This window comes from Sebastes fasciatus, chromosome 4 (genome assembly GCF_043250625.1).
Source record: "Sebastes fasciatus isolate fSebFas1 chromosome 4, fSebFas1.pri, whole genome shotgun sequence".
Lineage (NCBI taxonomy): Eukaryota > Metazoa > Chordata > Actinopteri > Perciformes > Sebastidae > Sebastes > Sebastes fasciatus.
In genome coordinates, this window is record NC_133798.1 from 39,680,760 (window position 1) to 39,698,474 (window position 17,715).

Genomic DNA, 17,715 nt, shown 5'->3' on the forward strand with positions numbered 1-17,715 from the left:
AGATGTTTACAGACCTGAGTCTGGGACTTCGGGCCTCCAGGTCAGCTTCTCGAACTGGTTGAGCTGACTGAAGGTTCTGGAGGTTCTGGAGGTTCCGTTCTGTTCAGCCGACGACATCTCGACAAGGACAGGTTCACACCCGGACCAGAACCAGAACCAGAACCCGCTTCAGTTCAGCCTGCAGGCTGCACCAATCACACCAATCACACCAAAACACAGAAATAACAACACCTGCTGCTGCTGCTGCTGCAGCGTCACAGCCAGCTGGCCCGAACTGACCAATCAGAGGACGCGGAGTCATGATGCGTTCAAGAGCCACATGGTCATGTTTATATGATTTAATTAATGCAATACATTTATTTATTATATTATTATGACATATTTATTTATTTATGGTGATGTTTATATCAATTAATTAATGCAATACATTTATTTTAATATTATTATGACATCTTTATTTATTTATGGTGATGTTTATATCAATTAATTAATGCAATACATTTATTTTAATATTATTATGACATATTTATTTATTTATGGTGATGTTTATATCAATTAATTAAGGCAATACATTTATTTTTAATATTATTATGACATATGTATTTATTTATGGTGATGTTTATATGATTTTAATTAATGCAATACATTTATTTATTATATTATTATGACATATTTATTTATTTATGGTGATGTTTATATGATTTAATAAATGCAATACATGTATTTTTAATATTATTATGACATATTTATTTATTTATGGTGATGTTTATATCAATTAATTAAGGCAATACGTTTATTTTTAATATTATTATGACATATTTATTTATTTATGGTGATGTTTATATGATTTTAATTAATGCAATACATGTATTTTTAATATTATTATGACATATTTATTTATTTATGGTGATGTTTATATCAATTAATTAAGGCAATACATTTATTTTTAATATTATTATGACATATTTATTTATTTATGGTGATGTTTATATGATTTAATTAATGCAATATATTTATTTTTAACAGTATTTGTGTTACATTTAATGACATATTTATTTATGGTGATGTTTATATCAATTAATTAATGCAATACATTTATTTTTAATATTATTATGACATATTTATTTATTTATGGTGATGTTTATATCAATTAATTAATGCAATACATTTATTTTAATATTATTATGACATCTTTATTTATTTATGGTGATGTTTATATGATTTTAATTAATGCAATACATTTATTTATTATATTATTATGACATATTTATTTATTTATGGTGATGTTTATATGATTTAATAAATGCAATACATGTATTTTTAATATTATGACATATTTATTTATTTATGGTGATGTTTATATCAATTAATTAAGGCAATACGTTTATTTTTAATATTATTATGACATATTTAATATTTATGGTGATGTTTATATCAATTAATTAATGCAATACATTTATTTTAATATTATTATGACATCTTTATTTATTTATGGTGATGTTTATATCAATTAATTAATGCAATACATTTATTTTAATATTATTATGACATATGTATTTATTTATGGTGATGTTTATATGATTTTAATTAATGCAATACATTTATTTATTATATTATTATGACATATTTATTTATTTATGGTGATGTTTATATCAATTAATTAATGCAATACATTTATTTTAATATTATTATGACATATGTATTTATTTATGGTGATGTTTATATGATTTTAATTAATGCAATACATTTATTTATTATATTATTATGACATATTTATTTATTTATGGTGATGTTTATATGATTTAATAAATGCAATACATGTATTTTTAATATTATGACATATTTATTTATTTATGGTGATGTTTATATCAATTAATTAAGGCAATACGTTTATTTTTAATATTATTATGACATATTTAATATTTATGGTGATGTTTATATCAATTAATTAATGCAATACATTTATTTTAATATTATTATGACATCTTTATTTATTTATGGTGATGTTTATATGATTTAATTAATGCAATACATTTATTTTTAACAGTATTTGTGTTACATTTAATGACATATTTATTTATGGTGATGTTTATATCAATTAATTAATGCAATACATTTATTTTTAATATTATTATGACATATTTAATATTTATGGTGATGTTTATATCAATTAATTAATGCAATACATTTATTTTAATATTATTATGACATCTTTATTTATTTATGGTGATGTTTATATGATTTAATTAATGCAATACATTTATTTTTAATAATATTTGTGTAACATTTAATGACATATATTTATTTATTCATTTATGGTGATGTTTATATGATTTAATTAATGGCTGCATTTATTTTTTCTATTATTTGTGTTACATTTAATGACATATTTATTTATGGTGATGTTTATATGAATTAATTAATGGAACCAATTCATTCACTTACACACTTATACACTGCAACAGGAAATAAACTGGGACACATTTAGAATGTTTACACTTAAAACCGCGTAATGGTCTAAATATTGTATATTTGTGACATCACAAGTAGACAGAAATCCTGAGGGCTTGTTTCAAACACTCAATTTCTGAATACAGGCTGTGTGTATTTCTCCGTATATTGAGCGTTTTGATAGTTAAACAGTATTTATAAAGCACTTAAACCTGCTTTATAATGTAAAAGACCTGAAAATCTTACTTTTTACAATATGAGACCTTTAATGTCACAGCACCTTCTAACTGTAATTTGACTATAGCCTTAAATCAAGATATTCATACTCCTCCAAAATGTTTGAAAATGTATGGTGATTTATAACCTGCCACAAGACATAAAAAATCTACTTATTAAATTGCAAAACCTAAAGCAGATTTACTGTACAGCTCAGGTGATGACCGAGTGTTCGGTTGCTTTGAGAGGAACATGTGGTTGGAGTCAACCTTTAGCCCAGATCTTCCGAGGCTGCTCTGCTAACATGTGGTAATCTGGATTGGAAGCTCATTGGGTAAACTGTAGGCTGAAGGAGCCAAACAGATCAATCCCATGAGAAACTGATATGGTTCCACATAAATAAACAAAGTATGATTAAGAAGTGTAATCAAGAGTTGTGTCAGTGACTGTCACAGAGCAGATATTGATTGTCTTTTCAGTGGTGTTTCCCTGAAACTCACACTAAAAACACTAAAAACACAGATGTGTTTTTGCTATATGTGCATGCAGTCACGTTAATGTTTAACATTTAACGTGCTTGCTGTATAGTTACTTATGATAAAATAACCTTTTGTATTGTACTCCTAGCCTGTTTCTGCTGAGATATCTGCCCACAATGCACCAATCAATCAACTAGAGATCTTTATCATCCACAATGTTCTTTCACAAGTTTCCCTCTGACTTGAAACTTCACTTGACCAGGTGGTTAAAATGTTAACCAGATGTTTACCAGGTCATTTCGTCAGCAGAAAGAATCTCAGCCTCAGTTGGTCAGATAATGTGACATTGCCATCTCCAAATAATTCATCAACAGACTGATAGCGAACAGGAAATGAAGCCAGACTGTGAAATGTCACCGACAGTGAGACGTTCCTGAACAATGAGCTGCAGCTGAGTTAATGAGATTAAACAGGAGATGAGTTGACAACAGTTGGTTCACTGCAGTGATCTACTCATAGATTCATGAAGTGATTGATTACCCTGACTGGGAGATGCACCACATTCTACATTCATGAGTTTTGTTTGTTGATGCATAGAGATATTTAAATACATAATCAAATTATTCTGAATGATTTCATTTAAAGGTCCCATATCGTGCTCATCTTCAGGTTCATACTTGTATTTTGTGTTTCTGCCAGAACATGTTTACATTCTGTAATGTTAAAAAAAAAACATTATTTTCCTCTTTCTGTCTGTCTGAAACGCTCCGTTTTAGTGCATTTCAATGGAATTGCAATGGAATTGCGTTGCTAGGCAACAGTTTGGGTCCATGTTTACTTCCTGTCAGCTGATGTTATTCACATCCACTGCAACAGGAAATAAACTGGGACACATTTAGAATGTTTACGTTGAAAACCGTGTAATGGTCTAAATGTTGTATACTTGTGACATCACAAATGGACAGAAATCCTGACGGCTTGTTTCAAACGCACAATTTCTGAATACGAGCTGTGTGTGTTTCTCTGTATATTGAACGTTTTGATAGTTTAACAGTATTTATATAAAGCACTTGAACCTGCTTTATAATATAAAAGACATGAAAATCTCACTTTTTACAATATGGGACCTTTAAATCTGCCATGTAAAACAGGCTGAACAAAGTATTGTTTTGTATTAACCTGAAACATTAAAAGGTCAAAAGACATCTTCTGGCATTAAAATGATGGATCAGACTTCAACTAAAGTGTAACTCTGTGTCATAGTTTAGTGTGCAACGTGGTGAAATCCACCATGTCTGTCCTGAATGCACAAACACTGCAGAGATTTACACACTCAGATGTAAATCACAACAGCATGAGAAGAGACCGCTCTGGTGACTCAGAAGAAGAGCAGTTGGTGAACGTAACGACAGACAGCTTACTGCTTCATAATATCAAGCCAAGTGGTGTTCTGTGTTTACGTTGGTTACATGTGTGGTCAGACATTTTGTTTTAGTCACATGGCTCTCTTCCTGGTTCCACATGGCTGGAGAAACACACCTAACAACGTCAGCAAAACAAAGGATTTTGATTCTGCACTTGTCATCGTATGACAAGCGAGGGGTCTCGTGTAAAAGCACTGGATCAGAGCTCAGCAACCTTTACTATCCAAAGAGACATTTTAGGCAAAAATAAATAAATCTGTCTGGAGCCGCAAAACATTTGATCATTGTGATGAAGGTAACTCAGTTTATAGTCTAACATTACGAGAATAAAGTCATTCACATCCACTGCAACAGGAAACAAACTGAGACACTTTAGAATGTTTATGTTTAAAACTGAGTAATAGTCTAAACCAGAGGTCAGCAACCTGCGTCTCTTCAGCTCCTCTCCAGCGGCTCCCTGTGGATTTATAAAATGGAAATGAATAACTGTTCTTTGTTTACATTTTCATTTTTATTTATCATTGTTGTAGGTCTATGGTACGACGGTACAACGGAGTATTAGGGCCACATTGAGGGAAAAAAAAATAATCTGAGATTTAGAGAATAAAGTAATAATATTATAAAGTATTATAACTTTATTTTCGTAATATTACGACTTTTTCAACGCACAATTTCTGAATACGGGCTGTGTATATTTCTCTGTATATTGAGCGTTTTGATAGTTTAACAGTATTTATATAAAGCACTAAAACCTGCTTTATAATATGAAAGACTTTAAAAATCTCACTTTTTAAAATATGGGACCTTTAAATCTTCTTTCAGCCTTCCTAGGAGTTAATTTTAATCATAGATACATGCATAATAGAAAGGCACGCACTTTATCTTTGAGCACTATTTGACCAGCCTCTCAAAAAAAAAAGTCAGAAATAAATCTTATATTTAAATGTGGACTTTCATCTTTATAGTGAATGATCGCAGCTCTGTTATTCTCTGCCTGTATATAACCACAGTACGAGTGTGTTAGTGTTCTGTGTGGTATATTTCTATACCTGAGCCTGTATATAACCACAGTAAGAGTGTATCTGTGTTCTGTGGAGTGTATTTCTATATATAACCACAGTAAGAGTGTGTTAGTGTTCTGTGTGGTGTATTTCTATATATAACCACAGTAAGAGTATATCGGTGTTCTGTGGAGTGTATTTCTATATATAACCACAGTAAGAGTGTGTTAGTGTTCTGTGTGGTGTATTTCTATACCTGAGTCTGTATATAACCACAGTAAGAGTGTATCTGTGTTCTGTGGAGTGTATTTCTATATATAACCACAGTAAGAGTGTATCTGTGTTCTGTGTGGTGTATTTCTATATATAACCACAGTACGAGTATATCGGTGTTCTGTGGAGTGTATTTCTATATATAACCACAGTAAGAGTGTGTTAGTGTTCTGTGTGGTGTATTTCTATACCTGAGTATGTATATAACCACAGTAAGAGTGTATCTGTGTTCTGTGTGGTGTATTTCTATACCTGAGTCTGTATATAACCACAGTAAGAGTGTATCTGTGTTCTGTGTGGTGTATTTCTATACCTGAGTCTGTATATAACCACAGTAAGAGTGTATCTGTGTTCTGTGGAGTGTATTTCTATATATAACCACAGTAAGAGTGTGTTAGTGTTCTGTGTGGTGTATTTCTATATATAACCACAGTACGAGTATATCGGTGTTCTGTGGAGTGTATTTCTATATATAACCACAGTAAGAGTGTGTTAGTGTTCTGTGTGGTGTATTTCTATACCTGAGTATGTATATAACCACAGTAAGAGTGTATCTGTGTTCTGTGTGGTGTATTTCTATACCTGAGTCTGTATATAACCACAGTAAGAGTGTATCTGTGTTCTGTGGAGTGTATTTCTATATATAACCACAGTAAGAGTGTGTTAGTGTTCTGTGTGGTGTATTTCTATATATAACCACAGTAAGAGTATATCTGTGTTCTGTGGAGTGTATTTCTATATATAACCACAGTAAGAGTGTGTTAGTGTTCTGTGTGGTGTATTTCTATACTTGAGCCTGTATATAACCACAGTAAGAGTGTATCTGTGTTCTGTGGAGTGTATTTCTATACCTGATCCTGTATATAACACAGTAAGAGTGTATCTGTGTTCTGTGTGGTGTATTTCTATATATAACCACAGTACGAGTATATCGGTGTTCTGTGGAGTGTATTTCTATATATAACCACAGTAAGAGTGTGTTAGTGTTCTGTGTGGTGTATTTCTATATATAACCACAGTACGAGTATATCGGTGTTCTGTGTGGTGTATTTCTATATATAACCACAGTACGAGTATATCGGTGTTCTGTGGAGTGTATTTCTATACCTGAGTCTGTATATAACCACAGTAAGAGTGTGTTAGTGTTCTGTGTGGTGTATTTCTATACCTGAGTCTGTATATAACCACAGTAAGAGTGTGTTAGTGTTCTGTGTGGTGTATTTCTATACCTGAGTCTGTATATAACCACAGTAAGAGTGTGTTAGTGTTCTGTGTGGTGTATTTCTATACCTGAGTCTGTATATAACCACAGTAGGAGTGTATCTGTGTTCTGTGTGGTGTATTTCTATACCTGAGTCTGTATATAACCACAGTAAGAGTGTATCTGTGTTCTGTGTGGTGTATTTCTATACCTGAGTCTGTATATAACCACAGTAAGAGTGTGTTAGTGTTCTGTGTGGTGTATTTCTATACCTGAGTCTGTATATAACCACAGTAAGAGTGTGTTAGTGTTCTGTGTGGTGTATTTCTATACCTGAGTCTGTATATAACCACAGTAAGAGTGTGTTAGTGTTCTGTGTGGTGTATTTCTATACCTGAGTCTGTATATAACCACAGTAAGAGTGTGTTAGTGTTCTGTGTGGTGTATTTCTATACCTGAGTCTGTATATAACCACAGTAGGAGTGTATCTGTGTTCTGTGTGGTGTATTTCTATACCTGAGTCTGTATATAACCACAGTAGGAGTGTATCTGTGTTCTGTGTGGTGTATTTCTATACCTGAGCTCCTCCTCTGGCTGCTCTGGTCGCTGGTTGATGTCACTGAGCAGCAGAGACAGAGACAGAGACAGTCTGCAGGACTCAGCACTCAGGACACCACTAGGTAGAGCTGCAGAGACAGTCTTCAGGACAGGACACAGCTAGACTCAGCTAGTCTCAGCTAGGTAGAGCTGCTGCTAGAGCAGAAAGTGGGCGATGTTGCAGCTGGGATCCTGTTTATGGACGTTGAGAGGAGGCTGCTGATCCAGTCTGCTGATCCAGTCTGCTGATCCAGTCTGAGGGCCTGTGAGAGCTTCGGGTTGAGTCTCGTCTCATCGCTGCAGTATATTTTTAGATCACTTCTTGTTCTCTAAAGGAATACTAACATGTCGTCTCCCAGTCCGGGCAAGAGGCGGATGGACACCGACGTGGTGAAACTGTATCCTTCAACATCAACAGCAGCAGCCTGAGATCCTCAGACTGCTGTTGTTGTTTTATAACATGTTGACATGATCTAGTCCTGAGAGATCCACTGTTGATGAGCCCGCTGGCTGTGTGATGTTAGATTCTGCGGTTAGTTAGCCGTTCAGTTAGCAGAGCAGCTAACGAGGAGAAGCTACATGTTTATTAGTGAGCTCAGCCTGTTAGCCACCGTTAGCATGCTAATGCTAACACAGCTAGCTGAATCTGTCGCAACACAACGCAACTCCCTGTTAGCATGTTAGCATTAGCATGTTAGCATTAGCTTGTTAGCATGCTAACACATTAGCTACACAACGAAGCGCTGTAAACTCCCTGTTAGCTTGTTAGCATTAGCATGTTAGCATTAGCCTGTTAGCCTGTTAGCAGACAGTGTCGGTCGCAGCGGACTGACAACACGGTGTGACGAGTTAGAGGAGACTAGTTTACATTCTGGAGACGCTTCTTATGGAAGAAATGTTTATTATGTGTTTATTTAGCGTCAAGGAAGCTAGCTGTGTAGCATGCTAACATGCTAGCATGCTAACGCCATGCTAACATGCTAACAGAACAAATAAGGTCGCTGCAGCGTCACAGAGACGATCTCTGACTAAGTCAACAGCTCACTACGGTAATTAATTACAACACAGAAACAGGATTTTCACCTTTTTTGCTTTTTAATATTGTTCCCCAAATACAAAATTATCCTGCAGATTGTAGATAAACAAAAGCTGAATTGTATGCATAGTGAATAACTCACTTTGGCGTGTATACCACAAATTATACAGTAAAGAATGTGAAGCCATAATTTAATTTAATCGAGTTTTAACGAGGCAAAAAATGAAAAATCATCTTTTTTTATTTTTTTCTTTTAATTACATTTTTTTCCCTCAACACTATTCGATGTCACATGATGTTCTGTTTTACTTTGTTTTTGTGTTATTGGTGGTTATTCACAGTTTTCAGCTGAAGTTTGCATGAAAGGATTTCTGACAGCGTGAAGCTGAATTGTTTTGTTTTTGTCCTGCAGCTTAGATGCTGCTCTGTGATTGGTCAGCCTGTTACCATCCGGAACACGGGAGGGGGCGGGGCTTCACACACAGCTGATCGAGCAACAACAAGCTGCTGTACAGGGCACATGCTGGGGGATGGGGGCTGGGACAACACCTCCATGTTCAGGGACCAGGGATGGGGCTGGGAACAACACGTCCAGGGCAGGGACCAGGGATGGGGGCTGGGAACAACAAGTCCAGGGCAGGGACTAGGGACGGGGCTGGGAACAACACGTCCAGGGCAGGGACTAGGGACGGGGCTGGGAACAACACGTCCAGGGCAGGGACTAGGTACGGGGCTGGGAACAACACGTCCAGGGCAGGGACTAGGGACGGGGCTGGGAACAACACGTCCAGGGCAGGGACTAGGGACGGGGCTGGGAACAACACGTCCTGGGACCAGGGACGGGGCTGGGAACAACACGTCCAGGGCAGGGACTAGGGACGGGGCTGGGAACAACACGTCCTGGGACCAGGGACGGGGCTGGGAACAACACGTCCAGGGCAGGGACTAGGGACGGGGCTGAGAACAACACGTCCTGGGACCAGGGACGGGGCTGGGTGGACATGTTGTCAACAGGACTACAGACAGACAACAAGTCCTGAAACAGTCAGCTAGTCGATTGATTTTATTAGTCGATCAATAGAAAACTCATCGGCAACAATTTAGATAATCGTTTAACTAATTTAGCAAAATGTTTAAACATTAACTGGTTCCAGTTTCTGAAATGTGAGGATTTCCTGTTTTGGACTCTGGGTCAGTGAAAACAAAATATTTGAAGATGTCACCTTTGTGACGAGGATATTTCACGATTTTCTGACATTTTATAGACAATGTCAATTAATTAATCAATTAATTGATTAATTAGAAAGGTAATTGAAAATGATAATAATCACGAGTTGCTACAGACTGCATAAATAGTGAGTATAGCTGTAGTTCTTTATATTTGAGTAAATTAAGTTTACAACTTTTAAAAACCCTTATCCTCAGATGCTATTAGTGAATAAAAAATAGTTTAATGTGCAGTATTTAAGTTTCAAGTTGGGCTGTCAATCGATTAAAATATTTAATTGCGATTAATCGCATGATTGTCCATAGATAATTGTGATTAATCACACATTTGTATCTGTTCTAAATGAACCTTAAAGGGAGATTAGTCAAGTATTTAATACTCTTATCAACATGGGAGTGGACACATATGCAGCTTTATGCAAATGTATGTATATATTTATTATTGTAAATCAAATAACAAAACAATGATGAACGATGGATTCATCAGGTTTTATAGTTTACTATGATACCAGTATCTTCACTCTAACTTTAAATCTGTGCCGGTTCAACCTAAAAATCACAAGTTGTGTTAATGCGTTAAAGAAATTAGTGGCATTAACACGAATTAGAGTTAACACCTTATTATCACATTAACTTTGACAGCCCTAGTTTCAAGTATTTTTCTTTAAGTTGTTAGAAAGTTTTACATAAAAACGTTTTTAGACTCCGACGCAATCAAGTTAATAATACAAAATTTGATCCACCCAAACATGTATCTGGGAGGGATTGATAAGATTTAATCAACTCCTTGAGTCCTGTAGTCAGTTTGATCATTTAACCTTTTATTCCTTTAATATTCAACCAATAATAATCAGCCATTGAGCCCATTATTAATTCATTATAATAATGAATGTTTATTAACCCTCTCTTGAGACTGTTGGTCAGAGCGTTAATACACATCTGTGGTTCTACCAGGATGCTAATTTTGCAGAACTGCTGGAGCACAATAAGTAACGCCAGATAGCTCGTCAGGAGGCAAAACAACAAGTTTAAAAAGCTCAGTCACTCAGTAAAAAGAGTTTGCAAACCGCTACCAGGCGTGATGTTAACATGCTCTAGTGCCGGCAGATTTAATGATACCCGGGTAAACTGGTATTCTTAAATTGGTTTCTGTACTTTTAGAATATAAAGGCAGCGCTGCGTGGTGATAATAACGTAGTACATTTTACCACAGGCATGATCACGGACGGTCATGTCTATAAAAAGATGCAGACAAAGAGAGCTTATTGTTTTTGCTATTTATATGATAGTTTTGTTTTATTGATGCCATCATAAAGTATGGATGAGAAACCTAAGAATAGACGGAGGGAGTCACGAAGGAGAAACATGTTAGGATCCATCAGTTCTTGCTGTTGTGGATCTCGTCTGAGCAGTTTTCCGACCCTGAGTGCAGTGCTGCCGTTTAACAGGAGATGCCGAACATAGTTTCACGTTGTGGCTTTAAATCAAATATGTCACCATTGAACCGCTGTGACGGAGAACAGCTGATTCTGGCGTTGCTTCCACAGCTGCCATTCCTGCTCTCAGATTATTTTACTGTCCTCACAGACAGACTTCTGCAGATGTTGTCTGTTTTATAAATGTAATTGCACAGATGGGATTAGAGCTGATACAATCAATGTCACGGGAACTACATTTATAAATTAGGTAACAAATAAACAACTCTTCTCTCATTGCATCAGAAGAGAGTGCTGATAAATGACCGTGAGCTTTTCTTCAACATAAAGCTTCTCCCTCGTGTAGTTACGTTACTCCTGAGTGAGCAGATGTTTGGGTTTCTGTGGGACATCCTCGGGGAAAGGCATACGAGAGAGATGCACATTATTAGTCTACATCTACGTTTGGTTTATTTATAGAGCCCGTTACCTCAGATCACATTTAGAGCTATGCAGTCTTCTTGCTCGGTGGTTTGCAAACCTGTTTTACTGATTGACTGAGCTTTTTAAACTTGTTGTTTTTCCTCCTGACGAGCTGTCTAGCGTTATTTATTGTGCTCCAGCAGTTTGGCTAAATTAGCATGGTTGCGGTCCCTTAGTTAGATTGTTTGGAAAGAGATGACAGAAGGATTTATGGCAGGATGATGATGAACAGTTCCCTTGTGTTGTTTTTTTCCTCTATCTGTCATCGTGTCAGACTCACACAGTCGTTGACTGAACACGTTGGACCTTTCTGCGTCGCCGTCAGACGGCTGACTCGGTCTCGTGTCTCTCTTCTGTCACCACACGCTGTGATTATGACACATCCTCCCCACCCAAGTCACCTTCCATCTCCTCCAGCTGTAGTTACCTGCTAAACACATGAAAGTTCCCGTCAGTCTCCCTTTACAGCTCGGCTGGCTGACGGCAGCACGTTGATGCTTATTAAACTAAGTGTGTTTATAGGGAATAATAGTTGAGTTGAAAAGTGATCATTAATATCATCTGTAGTCGTAAAGTCGTAATATTACGAGAATAAAGTCATAACTTCGTGAGAAAAAAAGAAAATAACACGTAAAATGACTACTTTATAAACTTTATAAATGTCTTTATTCTCATATTACAACTTTTTTTTCTCTTTAACTGACTTTAACTTTTACACAGATTGACCGCCATCGCCGTGTCTGATCAGTTGTTGTCCTGAGTGAGAAGTTGTTTTGCTGTTAAGGAAACCTGTTGGTTGAGTTTGTCTGATGCTGCGTTATTGATCTCGCTGCCGTGGCTCCTGTTATTGATCGTATGTTTGACCTCCGTCCAGACGAGTTCACACAGAGAGAGAGAAATGTAGACACAGCAGCTCGTTTTGAATTCATTTTTGGTGAAGGTGTGTTTGAATTCTCTTCGTCTTCGTGTCTCGTGTTTCTGGTCGCTGCCTTTTCCTTAACCAGACGTCAGCATTGAGAGCAAGCACGAGGTCACCATCCTCAGTGGACTCAACGAGTTTGTGGTCAAGTTCCACGGACCGCCTGGATGTAAGTTTACTGATTAACACATTAAATTATCCCTCTCATCGACCAGCATCTCACCTGCGTTTAATCAGCATCCAGTCAGTGCAAAATGCATTTTAACATACCGGATAAAACTGTTTTATGTGACATTGTTTGTTTCACTCGAGAACATTGATCCATCTTTTTGTTTCCAGCATCGTACGAAGGAGGCGTCTGGAAGGTCAGAGTGGACCTGCCAGATAAATACCCCTTCAAATCACCATCAATAGGTAGGAAATGTTTCTGCAAGTGTTGTGATGAAGCCTTGAAATCCCCGTAATGAATCTTACTCTACAATTATTAAAACCTGCTTCTTTTTTTTTGTTCACAGGATTCATGAATAAAATCTTTCATCCCAACATCGATGAAGCGTAAGTGTGCATATACAGTATTTAAAATATCACTTTATATACTTATTTGACCAGTTAACATGGCCAAAAGTGAATTTATTTTTATGGCAATAACAATAATGTTATAATTGTAAATGTTGCCTGAAGCATATCCTGCCGTTGGCATATAATAAATGATTGATATTACAGAGGAAAAGCTGATTTCTTGTTCAGGTCACTTTGCTTTGCTTTGCTTGGACAGCCTCTGCCGGGTTCTAACTCACAGCGTTGTGTCTGTTTCAGGTCAGGAACGGTGTGTTTAGATGTCATTAACCAGACATGGACGGCTCTCTACGGTAGGTCACAGCCACAGCTCGCATTGTGACGGCTTTATGTGGTTTCACCGATCGCTCGGTTAAACTGACTGACAGTAATAACCAATAAAATCAACACACAAAGCGAGCAGCTTATACCTCTCCAGGCAGAGCATCTCGGTTTAATCGGCTTACACTTCAGTGATAACTGCTGCTCGTATCGAGGTCACGCTCTGAGCGCCGATAGATAAGAAGGTCCCGAGGCGGAGAGGACTCTGAACAGAGCCAGGTGGACACACTCACCTGGATGTTTCTCACGTTGTTCCTGCTGTGTTACAATGAACGAAACACTTTTCTTCACTTCTATCTAATTCGACCAGATTTTAAGTTTACATTTGAGTCTCTGGGCCTTTTAAAGATCAAGTTGTGAGTTACATTGATAGTTATCTCAACGGTACGTCACTGTTTAAATAGTAAATGGACCTGCATGTCATGCTTTTCTAGTCTTCCGACCACTCAAAGCGCTTTACACTACATGTCAGCATTCACACATTCACACACTGATATGAGAGGCTGCTGAGGTGCCAACTTTGCCCATCAGGATCTAATCTAAATACTCATTCACACATCGATGGCTATGCCTTCTGGAGCAGTTTGGTTTTGGGTTTTGGGTTAAGTGTCTTGCTCAAGGACACATCGACATGTGGCCGGGGCAGCCGGGAATCGAACCACCGACTTTCTGATTGGTGGATGACCTGCTCTACTCTCTGAACCACAGCCTTCCCCCTGTTTCACAAAGTGGACTTCATGAGAAAAGGGTGCATTTGTTTTTAAAATGTAAAACCGTCTGTGTTTTAAGGAGAGAAGTCTGAGATGTGTCCCAGCTGAAGAGGGACAGCCATGTTCCTCTCAGCTACACATTTGTTGTGTATGTGAAAACACACCTATATCCTATGTTGCGTGGGCGGCGTGACGGTGTGGCGGTGTAATGAGCTGTTAGCACAGATAATAATCCTCAGCTATGATGACTAACAGACTGAACAGATGAACAAATGAAAGAATGCAGTCGGCAGCCTTGTTTGAACCTTGTTTGATTTTGTTATGGAGTTATAGAAACCTTAACATCATCATATTACATGTAGTGAGTTTACAGCATGTTTAAATGATGTTTATCCTTTAATTAATTATTGAATCCTGTACTTGATTATGTATCTGAAGGTTGTTTGAGGCTCACAGACCTGAAGAGGTTATCCTCAGCTGACAAGTAAATGAGACCCGAATCGCATTTTTACGCTTCAACTCTGTTAATCTGTTTCTACTTTTCACTATTAGTATATATATATATATATAATGTATGTATATAAATACAGCAAGGCTGACCTCACTAGATGTCAGCAGTTGCTTCTCTGTCTTGTGTCACACACATTTCATCCCAGTAGAGACCTCTAGTGGATCATGTTGTAACTGCTCTCATCCAGCTGGTAGCTTCTTTGTTCTTCTCTGTACTGACTAATCTTTTCTCCTCTAATCCACCAGACCTCACCAACATCTTTGAGTCGTTCCTCCCTCAGCTGCTGGCCTACCCCAACCCCATCGATCCTCTGAACGGGGACGCAGCAGCCATGTACCTGCACCGGCCGGAGGACTACAAACACAAGATCAAAGGTAGAGCACCGAACTGTCCGACACTGGAAACCTGAAGTGGTGGATGATGAGAGGTTAAAGGGACTGTTTGTAACTTCTTCCAGGTATAAATCATTGCTGGTCGGTGTCTCATGGTCACTCGCTTGTGTCTACGCTGTTCAGACTCAGACTCCAACACAAACTCCAGTGAAGCACCAAAACCTCTTGGTTGTATCTAGTGAAGCTGTTAAACAGTGTTGGCCGCGGTCGGAGGACGCGGAGGAGACCGTAGCTTTGGTCTCCAGGACCGGAGTCTCTGCTCCTCTGCCTGCCTTCACTCACACACCGCGCTCCTTCTCTCTCTCTCTCTCTCCACCTCTCACGTGCATGCTGCTCACTCCACACTGCAGAAGAGTTAGTTTAGCTCTGAGAATATCTAGTGAATGTTCAGTGGACGTTTGTGCAGAAATAACTGCTGCAGCTCCTCCAGACCAACAGAGGTTTCCCGTGTCTTGTGAAGTGACGGGGCTCCGCAGAGAGAAACGTTATCGTCTCCGACCAAAACTCCGGCGTCTCCCCCGTTCCCTCCGGCCGCGGTCGGGAGGCTGAAGCAGGAAAAGCCAACACTAGGATCAGCATTGATTCATGGAGAGACCTTGGTCTGGTCAGCTAACATTACTGCCAAGCAGCTGAGATATAGAGTGATATTGTGCTTTTAGCTGACGTGTGTCTCCTCACTGTGTTGAGTGATGCTCCTTCATGTCTATGTAGAGCGAGCACAAGCGCCAGCAACAGGACGCTGACTTTAGTTGACTTAACGGACACAGGTGAAGCTGTTAACAACACATTTAGGATTCTTACTAACAGCCCCTTTAAGTCACATCAGCTTCATGTACACATTTTATTTTTCACCTAAACACCGACTCTTCCACCTCAGCCAAGTGTAAAACAATATTAGTGTATTTTTTACTTGAATTTCTGTCATTTCCACAGATGAGTTTATGCACAGATTTAAACTGGTAGCTCATCGGGTAGAGCGCGAACCTTTAAGGCTGAGTGGACCTGCAGTTTGAGTCTCTACCTCGATGAAATCAAACCAACCGGTTGATGAGTGTCTCAAGTTTAGAGTTTAATATCTGAGTTTATTAGATGAATCCCTGACAGCTCAGTCTGCTGATAAACACGTCCAGAGAGTTTCCCACCCATGACACCCCCCCCACCCCCCTCTTGTGTTTCCTTCTTTCAGAGTACATCCAGAAGTACGCCACGGAGGAGGCTCTAAAGGAGCAGGAGGAGGGAGGGGGCGACTCCTCTTCCGAGAGCTCCATGTCAGACTTTTCGGAGGACGAGGCTCAGGACATGGAGTTGTAGTGACTCCTCCCCCCCTTCGCCTCACAGCAGACTGTCATTTCCTAAAGAGCAGAAACTCAGTGCTATATTCATATTTAAACAAGACAATTTTTTACAGCAACACGAGGATTTTTATTGCTACACAAGGATTTGCAGTACGATATTGCAGAATATTAAACTTAGGAATTCATGACCACCTGCCCTTCGGCCCTCTTCATCACCCGAGAGCCTGTTTAGACCAGAGAGGAGTTCATCGTTCATTTCCACCGTCTTTGGTGACTTCAGTCGAGGCCTTCGCTCCAGACTGAGCAGTGAGGCCGACGGAGGAGGAGGACGACGGAGGACGACGGAGGACGACGGAGGACGGACACGACACGCTCAACTTTTGTTCTTGTCTTTATTAAACACTTTACTGCGTCTCGGGCTTCTGTCCCCCTCGCCGACGGAGGACCGCAGGATGACAATCCACCATTTCTGAGCGGTCTCAACTCCCCGACCCCCCCCCCCCATGCCCCCACCCGAGGAGCTGCCATTACAATCATCACTTCGAGGAGCTGAAGGCCACCGCGTCGTGGTCGTCGTGTGTTCATCGTGTACAGACTGGCGTGGCTGCAGACGGCCTCTCTGACAGGACTGCTGACACGTCACACACACACACCATCAGACGACCGATGCATCAACCATGACAACGCCACAGCGTGTGTGTGTGTTTGTGTGTGTGTTCGTGTGTGTGTGCGTGTGCATGCATGGATGTAGTCCAGGGAGAATCATGGCGTATTGAAAACCTGTGTTGTTCTGACCCCTGAGCAGGAATCATAAAGCCCGGGACACACCGGGAACGTCAGCAGCGCGTGGCGGCTGCGTTACCTGTTTTTATTTCGGCGTCCGTGTTAACAACACTGACCGCGTGAGACGCGCTTCTCAGCTGCGTCTCTTCTAGAGATTCGAGGTGTCGCCTATTTTTGATGCGTGCCGCGCGGTTCACAGCAACAACAGACAGTGAAGGTGATCTATTGACTGCATATTAACATCATATCAGCAACATTACTATAGTTTATATGTCTATCTGGAGAATATGTTATGGAGTGTATTTTTTTTAATTTTTAAATCAACACTTCCTGCTTTCATTTCAAAATAAAAGCCCTCGAGAGTTTTTTCTGTGGACAGAATTCCTTCATTTGTTAACACAAGGC

At 38.7% G+C, this 17,715-nt stretch overlaps 2 protein-coding genes across 4 annotated transcripts in view; one reads left to right on the plus strand and one right to left on the minus strand.

The window, feature by feature from the left end:
• Window positions 1-299, minus strand: part of LOC141766995 (kelch domain-containing protein 10-like) — a 13,252-nt gene extending 12,953 nt beyond the window's left edge. Inside the window, exon 1 of one of the 3 annotated variants that reach the window (XM_074634256.1) lies at window positions 15-299. In XM_074634256.1, coding sequence (XP_074490357.1) covers window positions 15-117 — 103 coding nt within the window. In that variant the 5' untranslated portion in view covers window positions 118-299. The remainder of the gene's footprint in view (window positions 1-14) is intronic. The other 2 variants (XM_074634255.1, XM_074634254.1) reach the window with 2 other exon arrangements.
• Window positions 300-7,697: 7,398 nt separating this feature from the next.
• LOC141766838 (ubiquitin-conjugating enzyme E2 H-like) lies at window positions 7,698-17,465 on the plus strand. Its single transcript, XM_074634014.1, has 7 exons — window positions 7,698-8,040; window positions 12,815-12,891; window positions 13,062-13,136; window positions 13,238-13,277; window positions 13,539-13,591; window positions 15,086-15,214; window positions 16,419-17,465. The coding sequence occupies exons 1-7, from the start codon at window positions 7,988-7,990 to the stop codon at window positions 16,541-16,543; spliced, it is 552 nt and encodes a 183-aa protein (XP_074490115.1). The 5' UTR covers window positions 7,698-7,987; the 3' UTR covers window positions 16,544-17,465.
• The last annotated feature ends 250 nt before the right edge of the window (window positions 17,466-17,715 follow it).

What these genes read in the sequence shown, in the direction of transcription:
- LOC141766838 (XM_074634014.1), top strand. Translation starts at nt 7,988, where the DNA reads ATGTCGTCTCCCAGTCCGGGCAAGAGGCGGATGGACACCGACGTGGTG. An exon ending in GACATGGACGGCTCTCTACG is followed by an intron (nt 13,592 to 15,085) that starts GTAGGTCACAGC and finishes CTAATCCACCAG; the next exon opens with ACCTCACCAACATCTTTGAG. An exon ending in CTACAAACACAAGATCAAAG is followed by an intron (nt 15,215 to 16,418) that starts GTAGAGCACCGA and finishes TCCTTCTTTCAG; the next exon opens with AGTACATCCAGAAGTACGCC.